At 33.1% G+C, this 19012-nt stretch overlaps 1 protein-coding gene across 1 annotated transcript in view; it reads left to right on the forward strand.

The window, feature by feature from the left end:
- LOC127969479 (ras-related protein Rab-26) overlaps positions 1-19012 on the forward strand; it is a 71089-nt gene continuing 52077 nt past the window's right edge. The window contains exons 1-2 of the mRNA XM_052571481.1: positions 1-719; positions 4001-4111. Coding sequence (XP_052427441.1) covers positions 549-719; positions 4001-4111 — 282 coding nt within the window. The 5' untranslated portion in view covers positions 1-548. The remainder of the gene's footprint in view (positions 720-4000; positions 4112-19012) is intronic.

Raw genomic sequence — 19012 nt, forward strand, 5'->3', positions numbered from 1 at the left:
CCCTTTTCATTTATTTATTTATTAGCCTTCCATACCAAAATGACTGCATTAAGGTTTTAATTTTTAGTTTAACTTCGAGTAAATTAATTGTCAAGTCATCTTAACCCAAACTAATCCTGATGTGCGTTCAATCCTGACTGCGCCTCTGTATTCCAACAAGTGGAGAGTGAGGATGCGCTCTGTGCGCGTGGCCATCACTTTCACTGATTGCGCGTGCACTACTAGAGGAGTGAGGTGCATTTTCTCTTCACACTGACGGAGCAGTTTCACAGGCAGGCACCAGAGACGCTTTCTCTTAGAAGAAAAAACTACAAATTGTCGGACCAGTTGCGTTAAACGGAGCGGCATCGCGAAGAACAGAAGCAGGTGCGCTGCTCGCGCTCTTTATCTGACGGAACCCTGAAGTCATGCGCGCGCTAATCGATGAAAAGTTCATTCACGCGTACTAAGACATAGTCAACGGGAGAAGTGGAGTGCACAGAGCGCGCGTTTCGCTGCTCATTAATTACTCGTCGTACATTCATTCGCACTGGGAATAAAAAAGCATAATGTCGAGGAAGAAAGGTGTCAAAGGGAAGGGGAGTTCAAATACACCGAGCTCATCTCCGAGCAGCGATAAAGAGAAGGGTAAGAAAGTCCCGACCCTGTCTAACGGAGTGGTGCATCCCAGCAGATCCTCTCTCAGCAACAGCGGAGAATTCTACGACATCGCCTTCAAGGTACACGAGCAGCCGCTTTGTTCAACGCGAGCCCAGTGCAGTATGGCAAGCCGCTTATACATTTATTACGGGTTTTTATTACTAGCGTTTTGTGTGTGTTTGTGTGTATAATTTCAGTGACAACATGAAAGATTCTAATTATTCCAAGTCCAACTAGTATCTAATCAATTAATCATTACTACTTAAATACTACTTATTTATTCCCTTTTTACTAGTCCCTATCTAAATTGAATCAAGTAACTGTTCCATTGTAATTGATAATGGCTTTATGTAATAATGTAAAAGAATAAATAAAAATGTACTACAGTAGTAGTGACTAGAGGAGTGATGGGTAGTTTTTATACTTACCAGTTTGTAATTTCAGTGACTAATAGTATATTTGAATTTCACTATCTATTGAGAAGATGCTTATTATTCGAATCCTAATTCCTTTCTATTCAGTTTGTCACCTGTTTGTCATTCATTACATACGAGTAGCCTACTTGTTCTCTTTATTTCTCTTTTATTCTCTTTATCCCTCTTTTTTCTTAATCAGTTATTTAACCAATTCGGTTGTAACTGATAATAGTATGTATATTTTAAAATAACTATTAGTAAGCTATTTAAATACTTGAATATCACTAAACATTAAAAATATGCTTATTATTCAAATTCTAACTAGCATTTATCTAGTTTCTTTCTAGTTCCCATTTATTACATACGAGTACTTTTTCCCTTTTCCAATTTAACTGGTAAAAAGCCTAATATTTTTCACTACTTGAATTTCACTAACCATTCAGTCTGACATTCCAGTTCTAACTAGTATCTACTGAATGTGTTACTAGTTCTGATTCATTACATGTCAGTACTTCCTTTCTACTAATCAGTAGCTCAGTAGTATTAACAATTCAATTATAATTGTTGATATATATTTTTTATGTTTACTACAAAGTAATTGTAGTGATTACTAGTATTTGAATTTCACTAACCATTCAGAAGATGCTAATTATTCCAATTTCAAATAGTATCTAGTCAATTACGTATTCATTAAATACTAGTTACTAGTTACAATTACATACTCATTACATATAAGCACTTACTCCCTTTCTGCTAGTCACTATTTCAAAAGTTTCAAAAGTATCAAGCAATTATATTTCTTTGTTAATTGTAATAGTATGTGTGTGTGTATATATATATATATATATATATATGTGTGTGTGTGTGTGTGTGTGTGTGTGTATGTATGCAAGTAATTTCAATGACTCTTAGTAGATTGGAATTTGAAGAAACTTTCAGTCTGATATTGTGTATATATGATATTGTGTGTAACTTAACTCTATTTTAATCCATTATATTTTTGTACTTACTCCTTGTAACTATTCCATTGTGATCAGCTATTTGTTTCAGACTACTAAGTATAATTTTTTTTGAATAGGCACAAGTTACTTTTGGATAACTTAATAAAAAAAAACTAGCATACTAACATTAAAATGAGATAATAATGATATGTTTTAATAGATAGGCCTACTTTTGTTTTTAAGGGAAAAATGTTAAATGGCTTGCCATACATGTGAATATGTGAGTGTAAATATTTGCCAGCTAAACATGGTAAATGCCTTATAAAATTTTGATTTCATAGCTCAAATGATTGTGTGCAGATTCACTAGTTTGTGTCCTTTATTTATGCTACAGCAGTGTTTAAAAACAATGCAATACTATCAAGCCGTCCCATATGGGCTAGAATTATACGCTCTGTTTGACTGAAGTTAAGCGCAGACTCTAATTGAACAGCTGTGTCAATACAGATAAGCCAGAGCACAGCAACTGGGTTATCCAGCCTGACGCAAGTACGCTCACTTACTAGCATCCAACACTGACAACTTCTTCTTCTGAGCTTTGCATGTTTAAGCTGAAATGTTTAGGTGACTCTGATGTGGAAGACAGTTTGATCTGGTGATTATTCACACAACTTTTTTTTAATGAATCATATGCATTGCTTTTTCATCAAATAGCATCAAATGCAGTCAGGAATTGACAGCAGTCATTCACCAGTGGACAGTGAAAAGGATCAGGAATAGCTGAGCTCTACCCACTTTTCCCAAACTAATCCTGCAGATCCATACATTTAAACCAATGTTTCCTAACCAGTTTTATACCCCACAAAACCATCAGTGAGACTCAAGTACCCCAAACCAGAAATGTGCTCCCTTTTTGTTCATATTCCACTGTATTTCAATTAATTAATTACATTTGGAGGAAGTCTCTTCAGCCACCAAATGTTCCAAAAACAATTCTTATTTAAACCAAAAACAAGCACTGATGTCAGTGAAAAATGATCAAGTAGCTGCTTCCGTTAATGAGACACCTGAGCTTGTTTGTGCATCACAAGTTTTAACAGGTCTGAGGGGAATCGAAAAGCCTAACTCTGAATTTATTTAGCAGTGAAGTTTGAGTCTAAATAGTTTTATATACAGCAAAATCCATTTACTTCAACTAAGTGTAATTTTAGTGTCATTGCTATCAGAGTTTTATTACAATTGTCCCATCCTGGTGTCTGCATTAGATTCAATTTAAAGAAGTGTTTTTATCTACACGGAGCTCATGTTAAATGCAAGGAGAGTGTTTGCTTTAGTGTTTCAAATAACTTTGGTAAAAAATTAAATGTCAAAATATAATTTAAATTTATTAATGTAAAAAAATTAAACAGCATAGTTAACTTAAAATATATAAAAGAATGAGTGACTAAATTATACTGAATTGAAAGTTATCTATCATTATCTAATGATTCTTGTTCCAAATATGCCTGAAATTTTCCGTATACAACCTATTGTAACACTGAATGGCATTTTTTCCTGTAAATAATAATTTGCTCAGTATTTTATAAAGCTTTAATATATAAAGGGTCAAAGTTTACATGCAGCTTTTGTACAGTAGTTGTTTTAATACATCAAGTTAAACTAAAAGGAAACAAGATTTTTTTTTATGATTGTTTTGTTGACTGGAATAGTTCTGCTTCCTTTTGGGAAAATCACTGGTTTGGTGTACTAAGTATGTAGTTTTGTTCTAATCTCATCTCTTCTCAAGCAAACCCACTCTGATATTCCTGCCTTTAATCTTTACGGCCTTGAAAGAGTCTTTCTAAGCGCTGCAGGGAATGAGACCTAGTTTGATTGACGCGCTGATGGAAAGATGAGAGGGTTGTTTGTCTCCTAATAGAATGAAGATGAGGCAGGAAGACGAGAAGAGAGATGCTGGGATAGATTGTGTGTTCTGCTCCATCTTTCACATGTCTTTCTCTCCAGGTAATGCTGGTTGGTGACTCTGGGGTGGGGAAAAGCTGTCTGCTGGTTCGCTTTAAAGATGGAGCGTTTCTTGCGGGGAGCTTCATCTCAACAGTCGGTATAGACTTCAGAGTGAGTAGAGAATATTAAATATAAATGCTCTAATTCATTTACACTAATAAACCCTCAAAAGTGTGGAAGTTGAAAGGTTATATTGTTTTAATATTATACCATTGTTATATTTATTTTTACTGCATTTTTAATAGTGCTGTCAAATGATTAATGGCGATTAATCGTGATTAATGGCGATTAATCGTGATTAATCGCATTCAAAAGAAACTTTTTTCACATTATATATGTGTGTCTATGGTGTATATTTATTATGTCTATAAAAAACTAAAGTATTTACATGTATATATTTATTTTAATATAATTTATATTATATATACAAATATTTACTATATAAACATAGCATATTTTCTTAAATATATGCATGCATGTGTGTGTATATTTATATATACATAATGAATACAAAGTACTAAGTACACACACATATATTATGTGAACAAAAACTTCTATTTCAGATGCGATTAATCGAATTGACAGCACTAAATTTTAGCCAAATAAGTTCAGGCTTGGTTAGCATAAGAGACTTTAACATTAAAACATAAAAAAAAAAAAACTTAAAAATGTCTAATTATACTGGTGTTATCAAAATATTCCGGTAGTGTAAATGCATGCATTTTTTTAATCAGCCTTAGAATTCATAGTTGTTTATTATTTCAATGCATTGCATTGTAGCCAAACCATGCATGAATGCATATAAATGCATACATTTCTCTAAGCTTTAGAATTCATAGTCATTTATCATTCCAATGCAATGCTCTGTTGTATTGGGTAATACAAAATATACATGGATTCATGGATATAAATGAATGCATTTTGATCAGCTTTATAACTTTTTTCAATGCAATCCTCTGTTGTGTCAGGTCCAGTAAGACTCATTTAAGTAAAAATCAATTGGTTCATAAAAAGAAATGATGGCAGCTAGTTCTGTCTTTATTTTCTTTGGCCTTATGAGCACTAAAGGCTTGTGCTTAGCTACTATGAAGCAGCAAAGCCATAAGACATTACATCTGGCAATAAAATAGGCCATTTCCGTGTCTCTCTGTGTCTTTTATATCAATAAGAAGAAACCATCATTACCTATCGAAGCTCTTCGGGGCTTTTATTTTCAGAACAATTTTTAAAAGCACTACAGACAGACGACATGAACTGATGAATGATTTGGCATCCTGAGACCGCTGTGCATCATTTCAGCTCTTCCATTACTTCAGTACAGCCAAAGGCCATGAAAGCTTTTCACAAACCCAGTACTTTATCATTTATGTGAGCTAATCTAGAGGACAGGACACAGTGTCTGTGTGTTTGGACTGCTTTGCTCAGTGTGAAAGGGTCCCTTTATCAGATGGAGAGGCTGGAGTTTACAGATCTATTCCTGTTTGATAAGCTTTTAAGTTTTTGTGCAGACATAAATAGCTACATGTATATGCTAGATTGAGTTGTTGTTGTTTCAATCAAAATGATTTTGTAAAACAAATCAATTCAATTTAAACCACACTGTATCTAAACAAGCAATTTCTCAGTGATGAGTAAATGTGGAAAAAGGTCAGTTTTTAATGTTAACATGTTATTACCATGGTATTACTGCACCTAAAAAAAATAAATAATAAAAAAAATTGCCTGGTATTTCAAGTGACACATGAACCGCATACATACTGTATATATATACGTTTTTCATCTGAAAGTGAAAGTTTAAAATATTAGTAATTATGTTGTTTTGATGTTGGTTTGTTAGAAACATGTTGGTTTCAGTTATAAATTAAACGGAAATTCTCAGATTAAATGTTTATATAAATTTAATATGATGATATATTCAAATAATATTTTACATATAATAGTGCTGTGAAACGATTAATCGTGATTAATTACATACAAAATAAAAGTTTTTGTTTGCATAATATATGTATGTGTTCTGTGTATAAATACACTTACATAAAGTATATATTTAAAAATATTTATTTGAATTTACATTTCTATATTTATATTCACATAATTTATATTATTAATAAATATATTTAATATATAAACATAACATATGTTTATGAAATATATACATGCATGTGTGTATTTATAAATACATAATAAATACACAGAAAAACAGATGTTATGCAAACAAAACTTTTATTTTAGATTCAATTAATCGTGATTAATTGTTTGACAGCACTAACACACACATAATATATATATTCTTATTTGAATATATCATATGAATTTATAACTGAAACCAAAATGTTTTTAACAAACCAACATCAAAACAAACTAATTACTACAACAAAATAGATTTATTAATTTTAAACTTTCACTTTCAGATGTAAAAAGTAATCAGTTTATCATGCCTCAATGATTTCTCAGTATTATGCATATACATGTTTATTAACATGTTTTTGGGACTAATATAACTTCATAGATCAAAATTACTTTTTAAACCTTACAGTACTTCATACATACCCGGGTCAAAATGACCCAAACATGTCCACAACTAAATGTGTAAAATAAATGTGTACTTTGAATGTCTTAAGGCATTTACAAAGTTTTCTTCCCTTAATAAAAATAATGTATTATTATTTTAAAGAATATGTATTTTTTTATTTTACATGCATCTCTTCCGGGTCAAAATGGACCCGAATGCATTATGAGGGTTAATGCCTTTGTTTGTTTGTTGATACTTTATTGATCCTTTGCAGGAAATTATATTGTCACGGCTGCTTAACACACAGACACCACATTTAACAGAACAAATTACTTCCAACCAATCTACAGTTAAACATCAACAACCAAAATAAATAATAATACTTATATATAATATTCAGTAACAGATACATATTCAGTACAGAATATTCAATAACAGAAGTAAATATAGAATATTCAGTAACATATGAATATTCATAACACATTAGTATGCCTTTACTTTGATTTCACTGCAGACAGGTTTCCCAAATGCTCCTGTCTACATCTCTAGTCCCATAACTCCAGCTTGCCATTGTTTGAAGCAGTAATACGCTTGTCGGATTTGCAGAAGCAGCATTTGTGAGGCTGTGCTCTGTAAACAGTGATACAGAGGAGAGACTTTGTGCTGTAATTGAGCCGTTTCATCTGTAATCCCCGTTATCCTCTCACACTGACTGCCGGATGCAATGCTTTAGACCTACCATCCGTTTCATTGTCTTTGAATCGAGCTAAAAGTTACTGACAGAATTCCTACTTGTCCAGAAATTGTGCAAATTCACTTCTTGCATACCAAAGTTACTATAAAATATGCCGTCAGATGGTCATTCCTACAAAATAAACACCCAGGACATTTACTTGGAGTGGAGAAATTGGCTTAATTTGTGTTAACGATCAGCTAACTGTACATTCTTTTGCATTTTACATGACTTTCTCAAATAAATGGACATGAAGTATTAATAAAACATGCGCTGCCGTAATGTGCAGTCTGACAGATCTCTGCGACTTTATTGCATTGCACTGACAAAACATGCAGGATAGTAATATTACAACTGAACGTGTAATAAACAGAAGCTGTTTATGTGTCATTTGTGCTCTTTCTGTCCTTGGAGTTAATTGTAAATGGATTTTAATGCATGTAATACATACACATCTTCCCAGTGTATAATAGACCGTCAGACAAATACATAAGTGATTGTAATAAAGTCAGTTCATCTTCGTTATTGATCGATAATATCCTTGGCACGCTGTTGATTATCACCGAAAATAATTTTGGCTGTCAGTTTGTGAGCATAAAGGAAATAGAGGAACAGAACTGTAAATGTAAGAGAGAATGAAACTCTCACCCCAGCTGACAAAATATGCTCTTATTAAGTATTGAAAACATTATTTCTGAATGTTCCCTTAGAGTTTGAAGCGTCCAGGTGTTTAATGTTTAATACGCTTTTTTGGGGAGTTTTGTAAATGATAAGGAAAACATTATTTTGTTCCTTGTGCAACACGGTCACTTTTGAATTCTTGAAGTTTTTGTTGTTTAATGTTTTGAATGTTTGCTGTATGTTAAATTTTAGTAATGTTACAGCAGCAGATATGCGATCAAATTTATAATTTGAGGCTTTATTACGTCGATTCTGGCACCCAACATCAGAAGGCCAATCAGAAGATAGGCTCATGAATATTAATTAGACATTATAAAATCCACCTGTTCTTAGCAGACCTCCTTAGAAAGGAGCTGTGAAAATATAATGAGATGGTTTTTGGTAATCATACCACAAATATATATTCATAAGGTAATCAAAACCTAAAATAGAACTCCAGAAAAGTGTACAACAGGGACCTTTTAGTATAACCCTAAAAAAGCTGGATGAGCATCCAATTAAAATGTTTCAGAAAAACATTCCCTGATGTTTTTCTTCTAACATTTTGAGAATGTTATTAAACAGCAGATACATTTTGAATGAATGTTACTAGAAAAATGTTTGTTCGTAACCTTGAGAGAACCTCACCAGAACATTGCTTGAAAAATAACACCATATAAATTGACAAATCTTTTATAAATGCTTCTCTACATCTCATAATGTGATGTAGCAACAGAGTTTGCATTTTAAGTCATCATAGACTTACTTTCTGGCCCTATTGTAATCTAATAAACCAACTTAGTAGAAAAATAAATAGAAATAGAAGGCTGATTATAAATATAATGCATACTTAAATTCAAACTGTGTGTGTGAGTCATGTATATTTATGTTTATTAGACTATTGCATCACCTGTATTGGCATCAGTTGTGATTAGGGTCTCCTGGACGCTTCGTTTGTGTGCTGTTCAGATTTGCTGTGTCCAGATTGGTCAGTAATGATGTTGACCGTTAGCGTTTATACAGCTCAATAAGTTTTGGAGCAGAGATACAATGTGCAGCTTTTCTTTTGAAATTCCTCGTCCGTCCTGCATGAGTGAAAGTCCTGCCCTTTAGTTGATTTAATCTGAACACAGGAGCCCAGTGTGTTCTCCAGCTCAATGTATTCATAAAGCTCACTTATAGCAGAGCTGTAGGTGTAGGACACTTTCTGAGCTACATCTGCTGAAATGCCAGAGCGCCTTATTTGCATCTGAATGGTGTTGGAAAAAATGGTTTCACACCACTCGATTGCATTTGCCAGCGTTTGAGAGTCCTGAGTCACGGCTTGTGTCTCGTGGCTTACACTCATCAGGACGCTCGCTGTGCTTTCTGATCGGCAGAGAAAACAAGGCTATTTTTTCCTCTGTGTCTGGATGCATAAAACATAAAATACCCAGTGCAATCCAATCTTGCTTTGCACCAATCACTCTTGAGAATCCAGATTATGAAATGCAGTGATCTAGTTCTACATATGCATGCATTAAATGAACTAAAAGCAATTGTGCATTGTTTATAAAAGTTTTTTGTGCTGTCCGAGGATGGATTTATTTGGTCAAAAATACTTTAAAATTAGTGAAATATTATTTTAATTTAAAATAACTGTTTTTTATGTTAATATGTGTTAACATTTAATGTATTTCTGTGATGCTCCGCTGTATTTTCAGCATCATTCCTCCAGTCTTCAGTGTCACATGATCTTCAGAAATCATGAAAATATGATGATTTACTGCTCAAGAAACATTTCTGATTATTATCAGTGTTGAAAACAGTTGTGCTGAGCAATATTTCTGTGGAAACTGCGATACATTTGCTTTTTCAGGATTCACAGATGAGTAGAAAAGTTCAACAGAACAGCATTTATTATAAAAAAATAAGTATCGGACAGTCCATTCAAGTGAGTTTGTTTTGCATTTGTAAATAAAAAGCTGTCAGATGTTTTAACTGAAAAACATTTATTGGATAACAACAACACATATGTTTCCCAGGATCACAAAATCAGTCTTAAGTCTCTGGGGTATATTTTTTAGAAATAGCCAAAAAAACATTGTAAATTATAGATTTTTCTTTTATGCAAAAAAATCACTAGGAAATTAAGAAGATAATTTGTAAATTTCCTACCATATTGTACCGTAATATTTCTGTCATTTTGTATCTGCTCCATTGCGTTCTCCGCTTTAGAAACATTCCTGAGGTAAAAGATGAAAAGAAATGAAGGGAATATGAGAAATACATGTAGCAGAAGTAGATTTCCACTATTATTTAAGTTGGCGAGTCTTTAACTCTCTTTTGAGACTAGTCATTGTCTGACAGACTGCAGAAACTGTCCTTTTATTTCCCTTCTGGAACTAAGATTGGACGTCCTCGTCTCCGAATTCTTTCACTGGATATTGATCCGCTGCTGCAGGAATACACACACAATCCTCACACAAACACACAATCATGCATTCATAGAGGACCCCGAGCACACAACACACACACACACACACACACACACACACACACACACACACTCATGCATTCATAGAGGACCCCGAGCACACAACACACACACACACACACACACACAAACACACAATCATGCATTCATAGAGGACCCCGAGCACACAATACACACACACGCACACACACACACTCTCTCTCTCTCTTATCAATAGGAAGAGATGGAGTTACTCCTGCACACAAACAAAGCTCTATACTACACATATAGTGATATTTCTGTCTGTTTTCACCCACACTAATGACCTTGACTCATCATAATGCAGACTGTATAAAGAGTCTTACTACTTTCTGCCCTGTCTTTATTCTCATCTGACTCAAGCCTATTACAAAATCACTTTCTATATTCAGTTTATATCTTTATAGCATGCCCTGTCTATTATTCTCAGTAAGTGTTTATTGCAGAGTAGGATGTTAAACTATGATTTGTCATTGAAAAAGCACTGTGGCGATATGAAACTGAACGAATATGGTTGGTGCATTTGCAAACAACTATGGAGTAAATCAAGGAAATACTGTCTATTAGTAAAATCTTTTTAGAAGACATGCATGAGAAATTTAATGTTTGTATACATGTCGGTTCATTTGATTTCACATTTTCAGTCACATATTGAATTTGTAAATACAAGTAATACAATAACATTTTCATTGTAACCTTTAATGCATGTGAGTGTACATTTAATCATGTCTCATAATATATATATATGTAATATTTTGGGGTAACAGGATTTTATTAATTAATGAATATTAATTGAAACCACACAATGTTGTTGTTTCACCAGAGGCTCATTGATGTTTAGAGAGGCTCTTATAGTGAATCAGGCTGGAGACCAATTATCTACACTGGCCTCTTCATTGCAGAGCCTTTTTGCATATAAATAAATACATAAATGCATAAATACAAAAATAATGAAATACATTCAATAATGCATAAATCTATTAATAAATAAATGCACCAGTAAATGCATAGATAAAAAACATAAATGCATAAATAAATACTTAAATGCATAAATATGTACATACATACATAAATGCATGCATAGATGCACCAATAAATGCATTTATAAAATAAATAATAAAAAAACATTATAAATGCATGTATAAATACAATACATAAAGTACATTACACAAATACATACATACATACATACATTAATAAATGCACCAATAAATGCCTAAGAATTCATAAATGCATACATGAATACATAAATGCATTAAACAATTATAAATAAAACATAAATTCTTACATGCTTAAGCAAATAAATACATAAATAAGCACATAACTGCATACATATATAAAAATGCATAATTAAAAGTATCCATAATTTCATACATTTATCAAGTAATAGGTCGTAATTAACTGACATGAAGAGGACTGTGAAATATGTTTTGAACTTCTTGCCTTACTATAAAGGCTCCGATCTTCTGGAATGTATCAGGTTTTGCTGATGCATGCCATTGATTGGCGTACAGTGTTTTGGTTTGTGCCGTGTTATAGTCGAATGAATCCCTGCAGTGTTTATTTGCAGCAGATCTGTGCTCTGCCCTTGAGTCTAGCAGACATTCAGTAAACATTTCAGCACCATAACCACAAAACTATTTATTTTAGATGTGCTCTTGGCTTTTGATTATGATTTTTGCAAAGCCTAGAGATGGATAAATGCTCATTAAGTATTGCTAAAGTGTTGTTTAGACAGTAAATCATTCTGTTATCAGTCCTCCAGCTCCAGAAGCAGTTCAGCATGTCAGCAAACTGCCTTTGGCGATTGGACAGAATCACCTGGAGGAACAATACGGAGGATCATCTGCTTATTCACACAGAGAACACACAGCTCTCATTCTGGGATATTTTCTCCAGGTTTACATCTGTTTGTCACAAAGTGGAAATGGAAAGAACAGAAATGTTTCTTTTACTTTAAAGTTTTATTTTTTAGGTCCTGATACAGTAACTAAAAAGAAGTAATTAATACCAATTAGTCGACAGTACACCAAAACATGTTTCCATCTTTAACGGTGGTTCACTCCCAGGTGTCAGAGCTGTGGAGCGTCCTGTTCGGTCACTGAATGTGTTCTGTCCTTCTCTCTAAAGCAGAATGGATCAGAGCGACTCCAACGTTTAGTCGGATCTGACACAGGCCTTGGCTTCAGCTGGGTTTGATGCATGTGAAGAAATCACTTCAGACAGCAATGCCTAATAACTTCTTAACCACACAGTTTTTTAGTTTTTGTTTTCCATCCGTCAGTGAAACTTTGAAGGTTTTCCAGCGGACGGAGAGAGAATGTCCTAGCATTGAGTCTGATAGCAGTGCTGTTGATCTTTATTGGAGCTAATGAGGGCTAGAGGATCTCTCTACAGGACGAGCCCAGATGGAGGGTTCCCGTGTGTGTGTGTGTGTGTCTTTTTTATCACCAGCACCTGTGTAGACATCTTGTAAAGCCGGTGTTTCTTCTACCTTGTAAACTTGAATAGAAATTCAACCATTAGGAGATTTTATTAGATTTATGAGGCAGTGTGACTCAAAATAAAAAGCTGATTTTTATTTGGCTACCACTGTTTATGGAAGCTGGATTCTGACATGGATGAAATTGATGTCTGCCTACAAAACCACCACTTGCTCTGCACCCATTTAACTGAAATCATTACTTCAGACTTCTGTGCTTCTAGAAGCTTGCGTTCTGCAAGTGAACGTCGCTTGATTGTTCATCCCAAAGAAGCACAAAGTCACTTTTACGGAGTTTTAAATGAAATGTTCCCATCTGGTGGAATGACCTTCCCAACTCAATCCCAGCAGCCGAGTCCTGAGTCCTGAGTCCACATCTCTTCCATCTTTATTTGACCCTCTAACTTTAACACTCACAATTCTAATTCTATTCTTAAAAAAACTTGGTCGCTCTATTCTTTTTCTATTCTATCTGTTTTCTTTTTATTCATTATATTAGTTAAAATCCCATGCTATGTGTACTGTGTTAAGCTAACTGAGACTTGTTATAGCACTTATATATCATTGCTCTTTTTGTTGATTTTGATTGCTTCCTCTCTCTTCATCTGTAAGTCGGTTTGGATAAAAGCGTCTGCTAAATGAATAAATGTAAATGTAAATTACGATTTTTATCTCAGAATTATGACTTTCTGCAGTTCTGAATTAATATCTCAAAGTTCCGTTTTTGTTTGTTTGTTTTATTTCTGCTACAGAATAAAATATTTAAAAAAGTAATTGCAACTTAAATCTTTTTATTTCCCGCAATTGACAGTTTATATCTCTCAATTCTGACTTTATATCATGCAATGCACAATTTTCTTCTCAGAATTGAAAAGTGAGATCTCACAATTGTGCATTATAGTCTCATTATTGACTTCAACTATAATTTGACTTTAAATCCCACAATTTTAAGATGACCTCTTGCAATTTATCTAGGCAAAAGAATTTTGACTTTTTTTTTCAAAACTGACAGTTTATATATACAGACTTTTCTCAAAATTGCATGATTAAATTTAGAAATTTCTGACTTTTATCTTAAAAAAAACTTGATTTTCCTGACTTGATTTTTAGTTGTTTGACCCCTAGAGTCAAGGTATGCATTCACCTTGAAAACTTCATCTTTGTTTCCAAATGCAATGACTTCCTTATTTAACTGAAGATAGTTCTGGCACATCCAACTATTAATTTCATCAATGCATTGGCAGAGGGAGTTAATGGGGCTGTAGTCATTTGGAGATAAGGCTAGGTAAATCTGGGTATCATCAGCATAGCTGTGGTAGGCAATTCGGTTCTTTCTCATTATTTGACTTAGTGGGAGCATATACAGGCTAAACAAGAGCGGTGCTAGAATTGAGCCTTGTGGGACTCCACATGTCATGGACGTCCTAGGCTCTCCCTTCTAAGTATGATCTGAACCATTTGAGTACCATCCCAGAAAGCCCGACCCAGTTTTCCAGTCTCTGTAGAAGTATGTTATGATCGACAGTGTCAAACGCAGCACTGAGATCTAGCAATACCAGCACCGATATTTTGCCAGAGTCACAATTTAAGCGAATATCATTTATTATCTTAATTAATTCCAGATTAGAATTGTCCAGGTATCCATTTGAGTTTAAGTATTTGTTCAGCTGATTAAAAACTACCCTTTCTATAATTTTGCCTATAAAAGGAAGATTAGATATTGGTCTAAAATTGCTCAAAATGGTGTTATCAAGATTGCTCTTTTTCAGGAGGGGCTTTACAACTGCAGTTTTTAGGGAGTTTGGAAATGTCCCAGAGAGAAGTGAGGCGTTCACTACTTCTAAAAGATCTGCTTCTAAGCAGTTAAGCACACTTTTGAAAAAAGATGTGGGAAGTGTGAAGATAGCAGGTCGACGATTTTAGGTGCTGCACTATGTCTTCCAGAAATTTTGCTATCAGTTGTTTCAAAAATAGACATATTATCTTTTTGATTTTGTGGCTGAATCAGTCTGACCTCTGCATTACTTGAGGATGTCGCCTTCCTGATATTGATGATCTTCTCAGAAAAGAAGGAAGCAAACTCATTGCATTTGCTGTCTGAGAGCATATCACTGGGAATCTGACTTGGGGGGTTTGTCAGTCTCTCAACAGTGGCAAAAAGAGTACGAGTGTTATTTAAGTTACTGTTTATAAGGTTTGAGAAGTTATAGTTATTATAGTACTGCAGTATAGTATAGTATTATAGTATATTATTAAGCTGTGAAATATGTTTTTTAGTTTAAAAAGTTTCTTGAATACTTAATTGCTTGCTGTTTCTTTGTAATTGTGAAATTTACTAAAAATAAAAAATAAAATTAGTGAATATTATCTGTTTATGTTATATAAAACATATAAATCAATATATTTTTTGTTTAAAAAATTACAATTCCCTTTGAAAAGGTATAGCAGGAAAAAACTGAGTTTAATTCAGAAAGAAGGTTGGAAATAGTCATGCAAAACTAAAAAAGTGAGTTTTTTATTCAAGAAAACTTGATTTGCGGTAAAATAAAGTGCTATTTAATGTCCTCATTTAGGAAGATTGGATTTAGTACATCATTGCAAATGAGAGTATTAGGTTCTCTAGCAGTCTTTGTTCAGTGTGACGTGTCTTTTATCAGCGCAGGAATGAATGGACTTCATCAGCGAGAGACTGATGGATGTTTAATGTGTGCTAAAGAAACGAGCGGCAGAGCTGTGGCTCAAGCGCTTGCGGTGTTTAACGTGTGTCTGTTTCTGCACATGTGAGCCAAACCCAGACGCTTCTGCTCACATATGCTGTGTACTTTCTGGATCTCTCTTCTGCAGATTGAAATAATCCTGTGTCATTCGTCAGACAGACAGTGTGTTCAAAACCGACTTCCTGTCAGAGCCAAAGATAAAGCCGGCGTCTCAGTCTTAAACCCTGCGTCCTCTGAAGCAGACAGAGACTTATGAGCTGGGTGAAGATATTGTGACGTGTGTGCAGTCTGTTTAGGATATGACATGGAAATCTGCTGTAAAAGAAATGAAATTCCTGTATACATTTCTTTCCTTTTTTTAATACAGCTATTTTTACTGAGCGAAAATTTTTACTACAGCTATTTATACTGAGACTCATGGAAGCATTTTTCTCGCTCTGATTAAAAACAATTAAACAATTGTCACTTTTTTTCTCAGAATTGCATGATATAAACTCACAAAAGTCAGAACTGTGAGACAATTTGTAATAGGAAGGTTATTTAAAAAAAAATAAAAATAAATATATATATATAAATATAATTGTTGGACATAAACTCACAATTCTGAGAAAAAAAGACAAAATTGTTAGATATAAATTCACAACTGTGAGAAAAAATTGACACACACAAAAAAAGTAAAAAGTAGTTAATGCTTGGTTAATAGCGCGAATTAGACCTTAGAATAAAGTGTGAACAAATTCTGAAATATAAACTTGCAATTAGAAGAAAAAAGTCAGAATTGTGGAATATAAAATAACTAAAAATTAGAATTGTGTTATAAAAAAAAATCATTATTTTCTTTTTCAAGATAAAAACAACCTTCCATACATGTATTCTGTTTGACTTAATAATTGATAAATCATATTTATCAACAAAACAGTCTTTAAAGTGTATACCTAAAAATATACACCTAAAGTTAACCCCTCTTTGCACACACGAAACATTTTTTTTAAATGGTTACATCTCTTTACAAATCACTGTAAAAAAATCTATGTAAATGCAAAATAGTTTTATCTTCAGGGCCAAAGATTCCTTCCCTTACTAGAAACTAAGAAGTTTTAGATATTTTTATATTTATTCCAGGTCAGAAAGGATCCAAATGTGTTACGAGAGTTAAAAGGGGTCTGTTATATAAAAGCGTTTCAGTGTTCGGATGCTTTTGTGTTTCTGTGTAATACTGAAAACCACTGACCCGTGATACAACAAGCTGGAAGCTAGTCCTGCAAAGATTCACATTTTATTTTAACTTCGTATAATAAAAAAAAAAGCATTTCAGCAAGAATCTTCCCATGATTCTGTGCCACGGCCGTCTCTGAAAAGCAGTCAAAGTGTGACCAAGGTGATTCGGTTTCGACAGCCTTGGAAGTTTGTGCTTGAACAGGTCTTTTATGTGTTTCGCCGCTGCACTGAAAGCAGAAATTTCCCGCATGTTGGCATCTTTTGAAAACGCTTCTTGTAGTTTGACCCGGTGTGGGTCGCACCCTCAGACTCATGTTCTAACAAGCTCATTAAACACAACATCCTCTTGATTTCCACTGTTCTTCATATTCCCTTACGTCCTCCAGCACACGTGTGATCAGCTCTTTCTTCAGTCGTTTGAGCTGAAAGATCAGCAGAAGAGATTCAGCGCTGCATAGAGATCAGAACGCAGCGCTTCAGCCTGTTTCTGTGCATAATAAAGCAGCTTTTAGGGCTAAAGAGGGAGGAAAGGGACGAGAGCACGTCCCTGGACACAGAGTCTGGTGATTGGCTGATCCTGGAAAGATCTGATGATCTTCACTCAGACGTTTAAATCAATTACCTATTCTGCTTTTGTCACAGCATCGGCATGAATCTCACAATCACACCTTGTCTCTCACAAATACAAGCACAATTTGGTGTTTAATTTTTTTTTTAGGTTTGTAAATTATTAGTATTAGTATTAGTAGCAGTAAAGGTACAAATATTGTTTTTTTTATTAATATGAATATTAAAGCTAATAAAACTGGTTTCTAATTATTATCATTATTATTATTATTATTATTATTATTATTATTATTATTATTATTATTATTATCAACATCAAATCTAGTAGAATTGCTCCCTAATTGTTTTAATAATAATAATAATTATTATTATTAATAAATTAATAAAGTAAAAAATGTATAGTTTTATAATTGCTTTTTAATGATTATAATTACTAAAGCTAATAAAACAACTGTTTAATAATTGCTTTTAAATTATAATTAATATAAAAGCTAGTGAAACTACAGTTTACTGTTATTTATTATTTTTATTGTTATTAACTATTTATTGTACAAATGTTATAATAAAAATAACATTATTACTATTATTATTATTATCAGTTATAATAACGTTCTCAAACTGTTTTATAATTGCTTTTTTAAATTATTATTAAAGCTAGTAAAAAAAATCCAAATGTTTTGATTATTATTATTGTTGTTTTTATTAAGGTAGTAAAACTGCTATTTTAACTATTTGTTTTTCAATTTATATATATATATATATATATATATATATATATATATATATATATATATATATATATATATATATATATATGTATATATATATATATATATCAAACTATTGAAACTGCTGGTTTGATTTATAATTAAAATTATAATAATAATTATTATTATTATTATTAATTCTTAAAGGTAGCTGAAAATCCACCTTGGACTGAATTAAACTAGGTTTCAGAGCTCTTAGCGCTTCAGCTCTGTATTCATTTGTCTCTAGATAAAGTGTTATTATCCATATGTACAGTTATTTTGGTAAATACCATAGTTACTGTGGTTATATTTATTTCACTAAAGCAACAAATGTTAGCAAAACAAAAATAAATCAAAATCTTTTCACATAGCTTCACCTTTGTCACTCCAATATCAAAGTTTGTTTATGAACTTTAATCAGCTAGATTGCATTAATGTGTTATCTAATTAAAGGGTTAGTTTACCCAAAAAAATTAAATTAGTCAATGATTTACTCACCCTCAAAACACAGGTGTAAATGACTTCTTGTTTCAGACGAATCTGATCTGAGTTATATTAAACAATATCCTGGCTCTTCCAAGCGCTAGAATGGGAGTAAGCGGGTGTTTTTGTTCAACAGTCCAAAATTAGTCAAAGAAAGTGCACGCATCCATAATAAAATGTGCCTCATACGGCTCTTGGGGGTGAATAAAAGCCTCCTGTAGTGAATCCATGCCTTTCTGTAAGAAAAATATCCATATTTCAAACGTTATAAATATATTTCTCTCTTCTGCTGACTGTCGTACGTGAAAGCATGCATTGAGTAAACGCCGGTGATTTGTGATGAACGCAGAGAGAGCAAAACAAAAACAAAACAGTCACAAATTAGAAGCACAAAAGA

Source organism: Carassius gibelio, chromosome B12, assembly GCF_023724105.1.
Source record: "Carassius gibelio isolate Cgi1373 ecotype wild population from Czech Republic chromosome B12, carGib1.2-hapl.c, whole genome shotgun sequence".
Lineage (NCBI taxonomy): Eukaryota > Metazoa > Chordata > Actinopteri > Cypriniformes > Cyprinidae > Carassius > Carassius gibelio.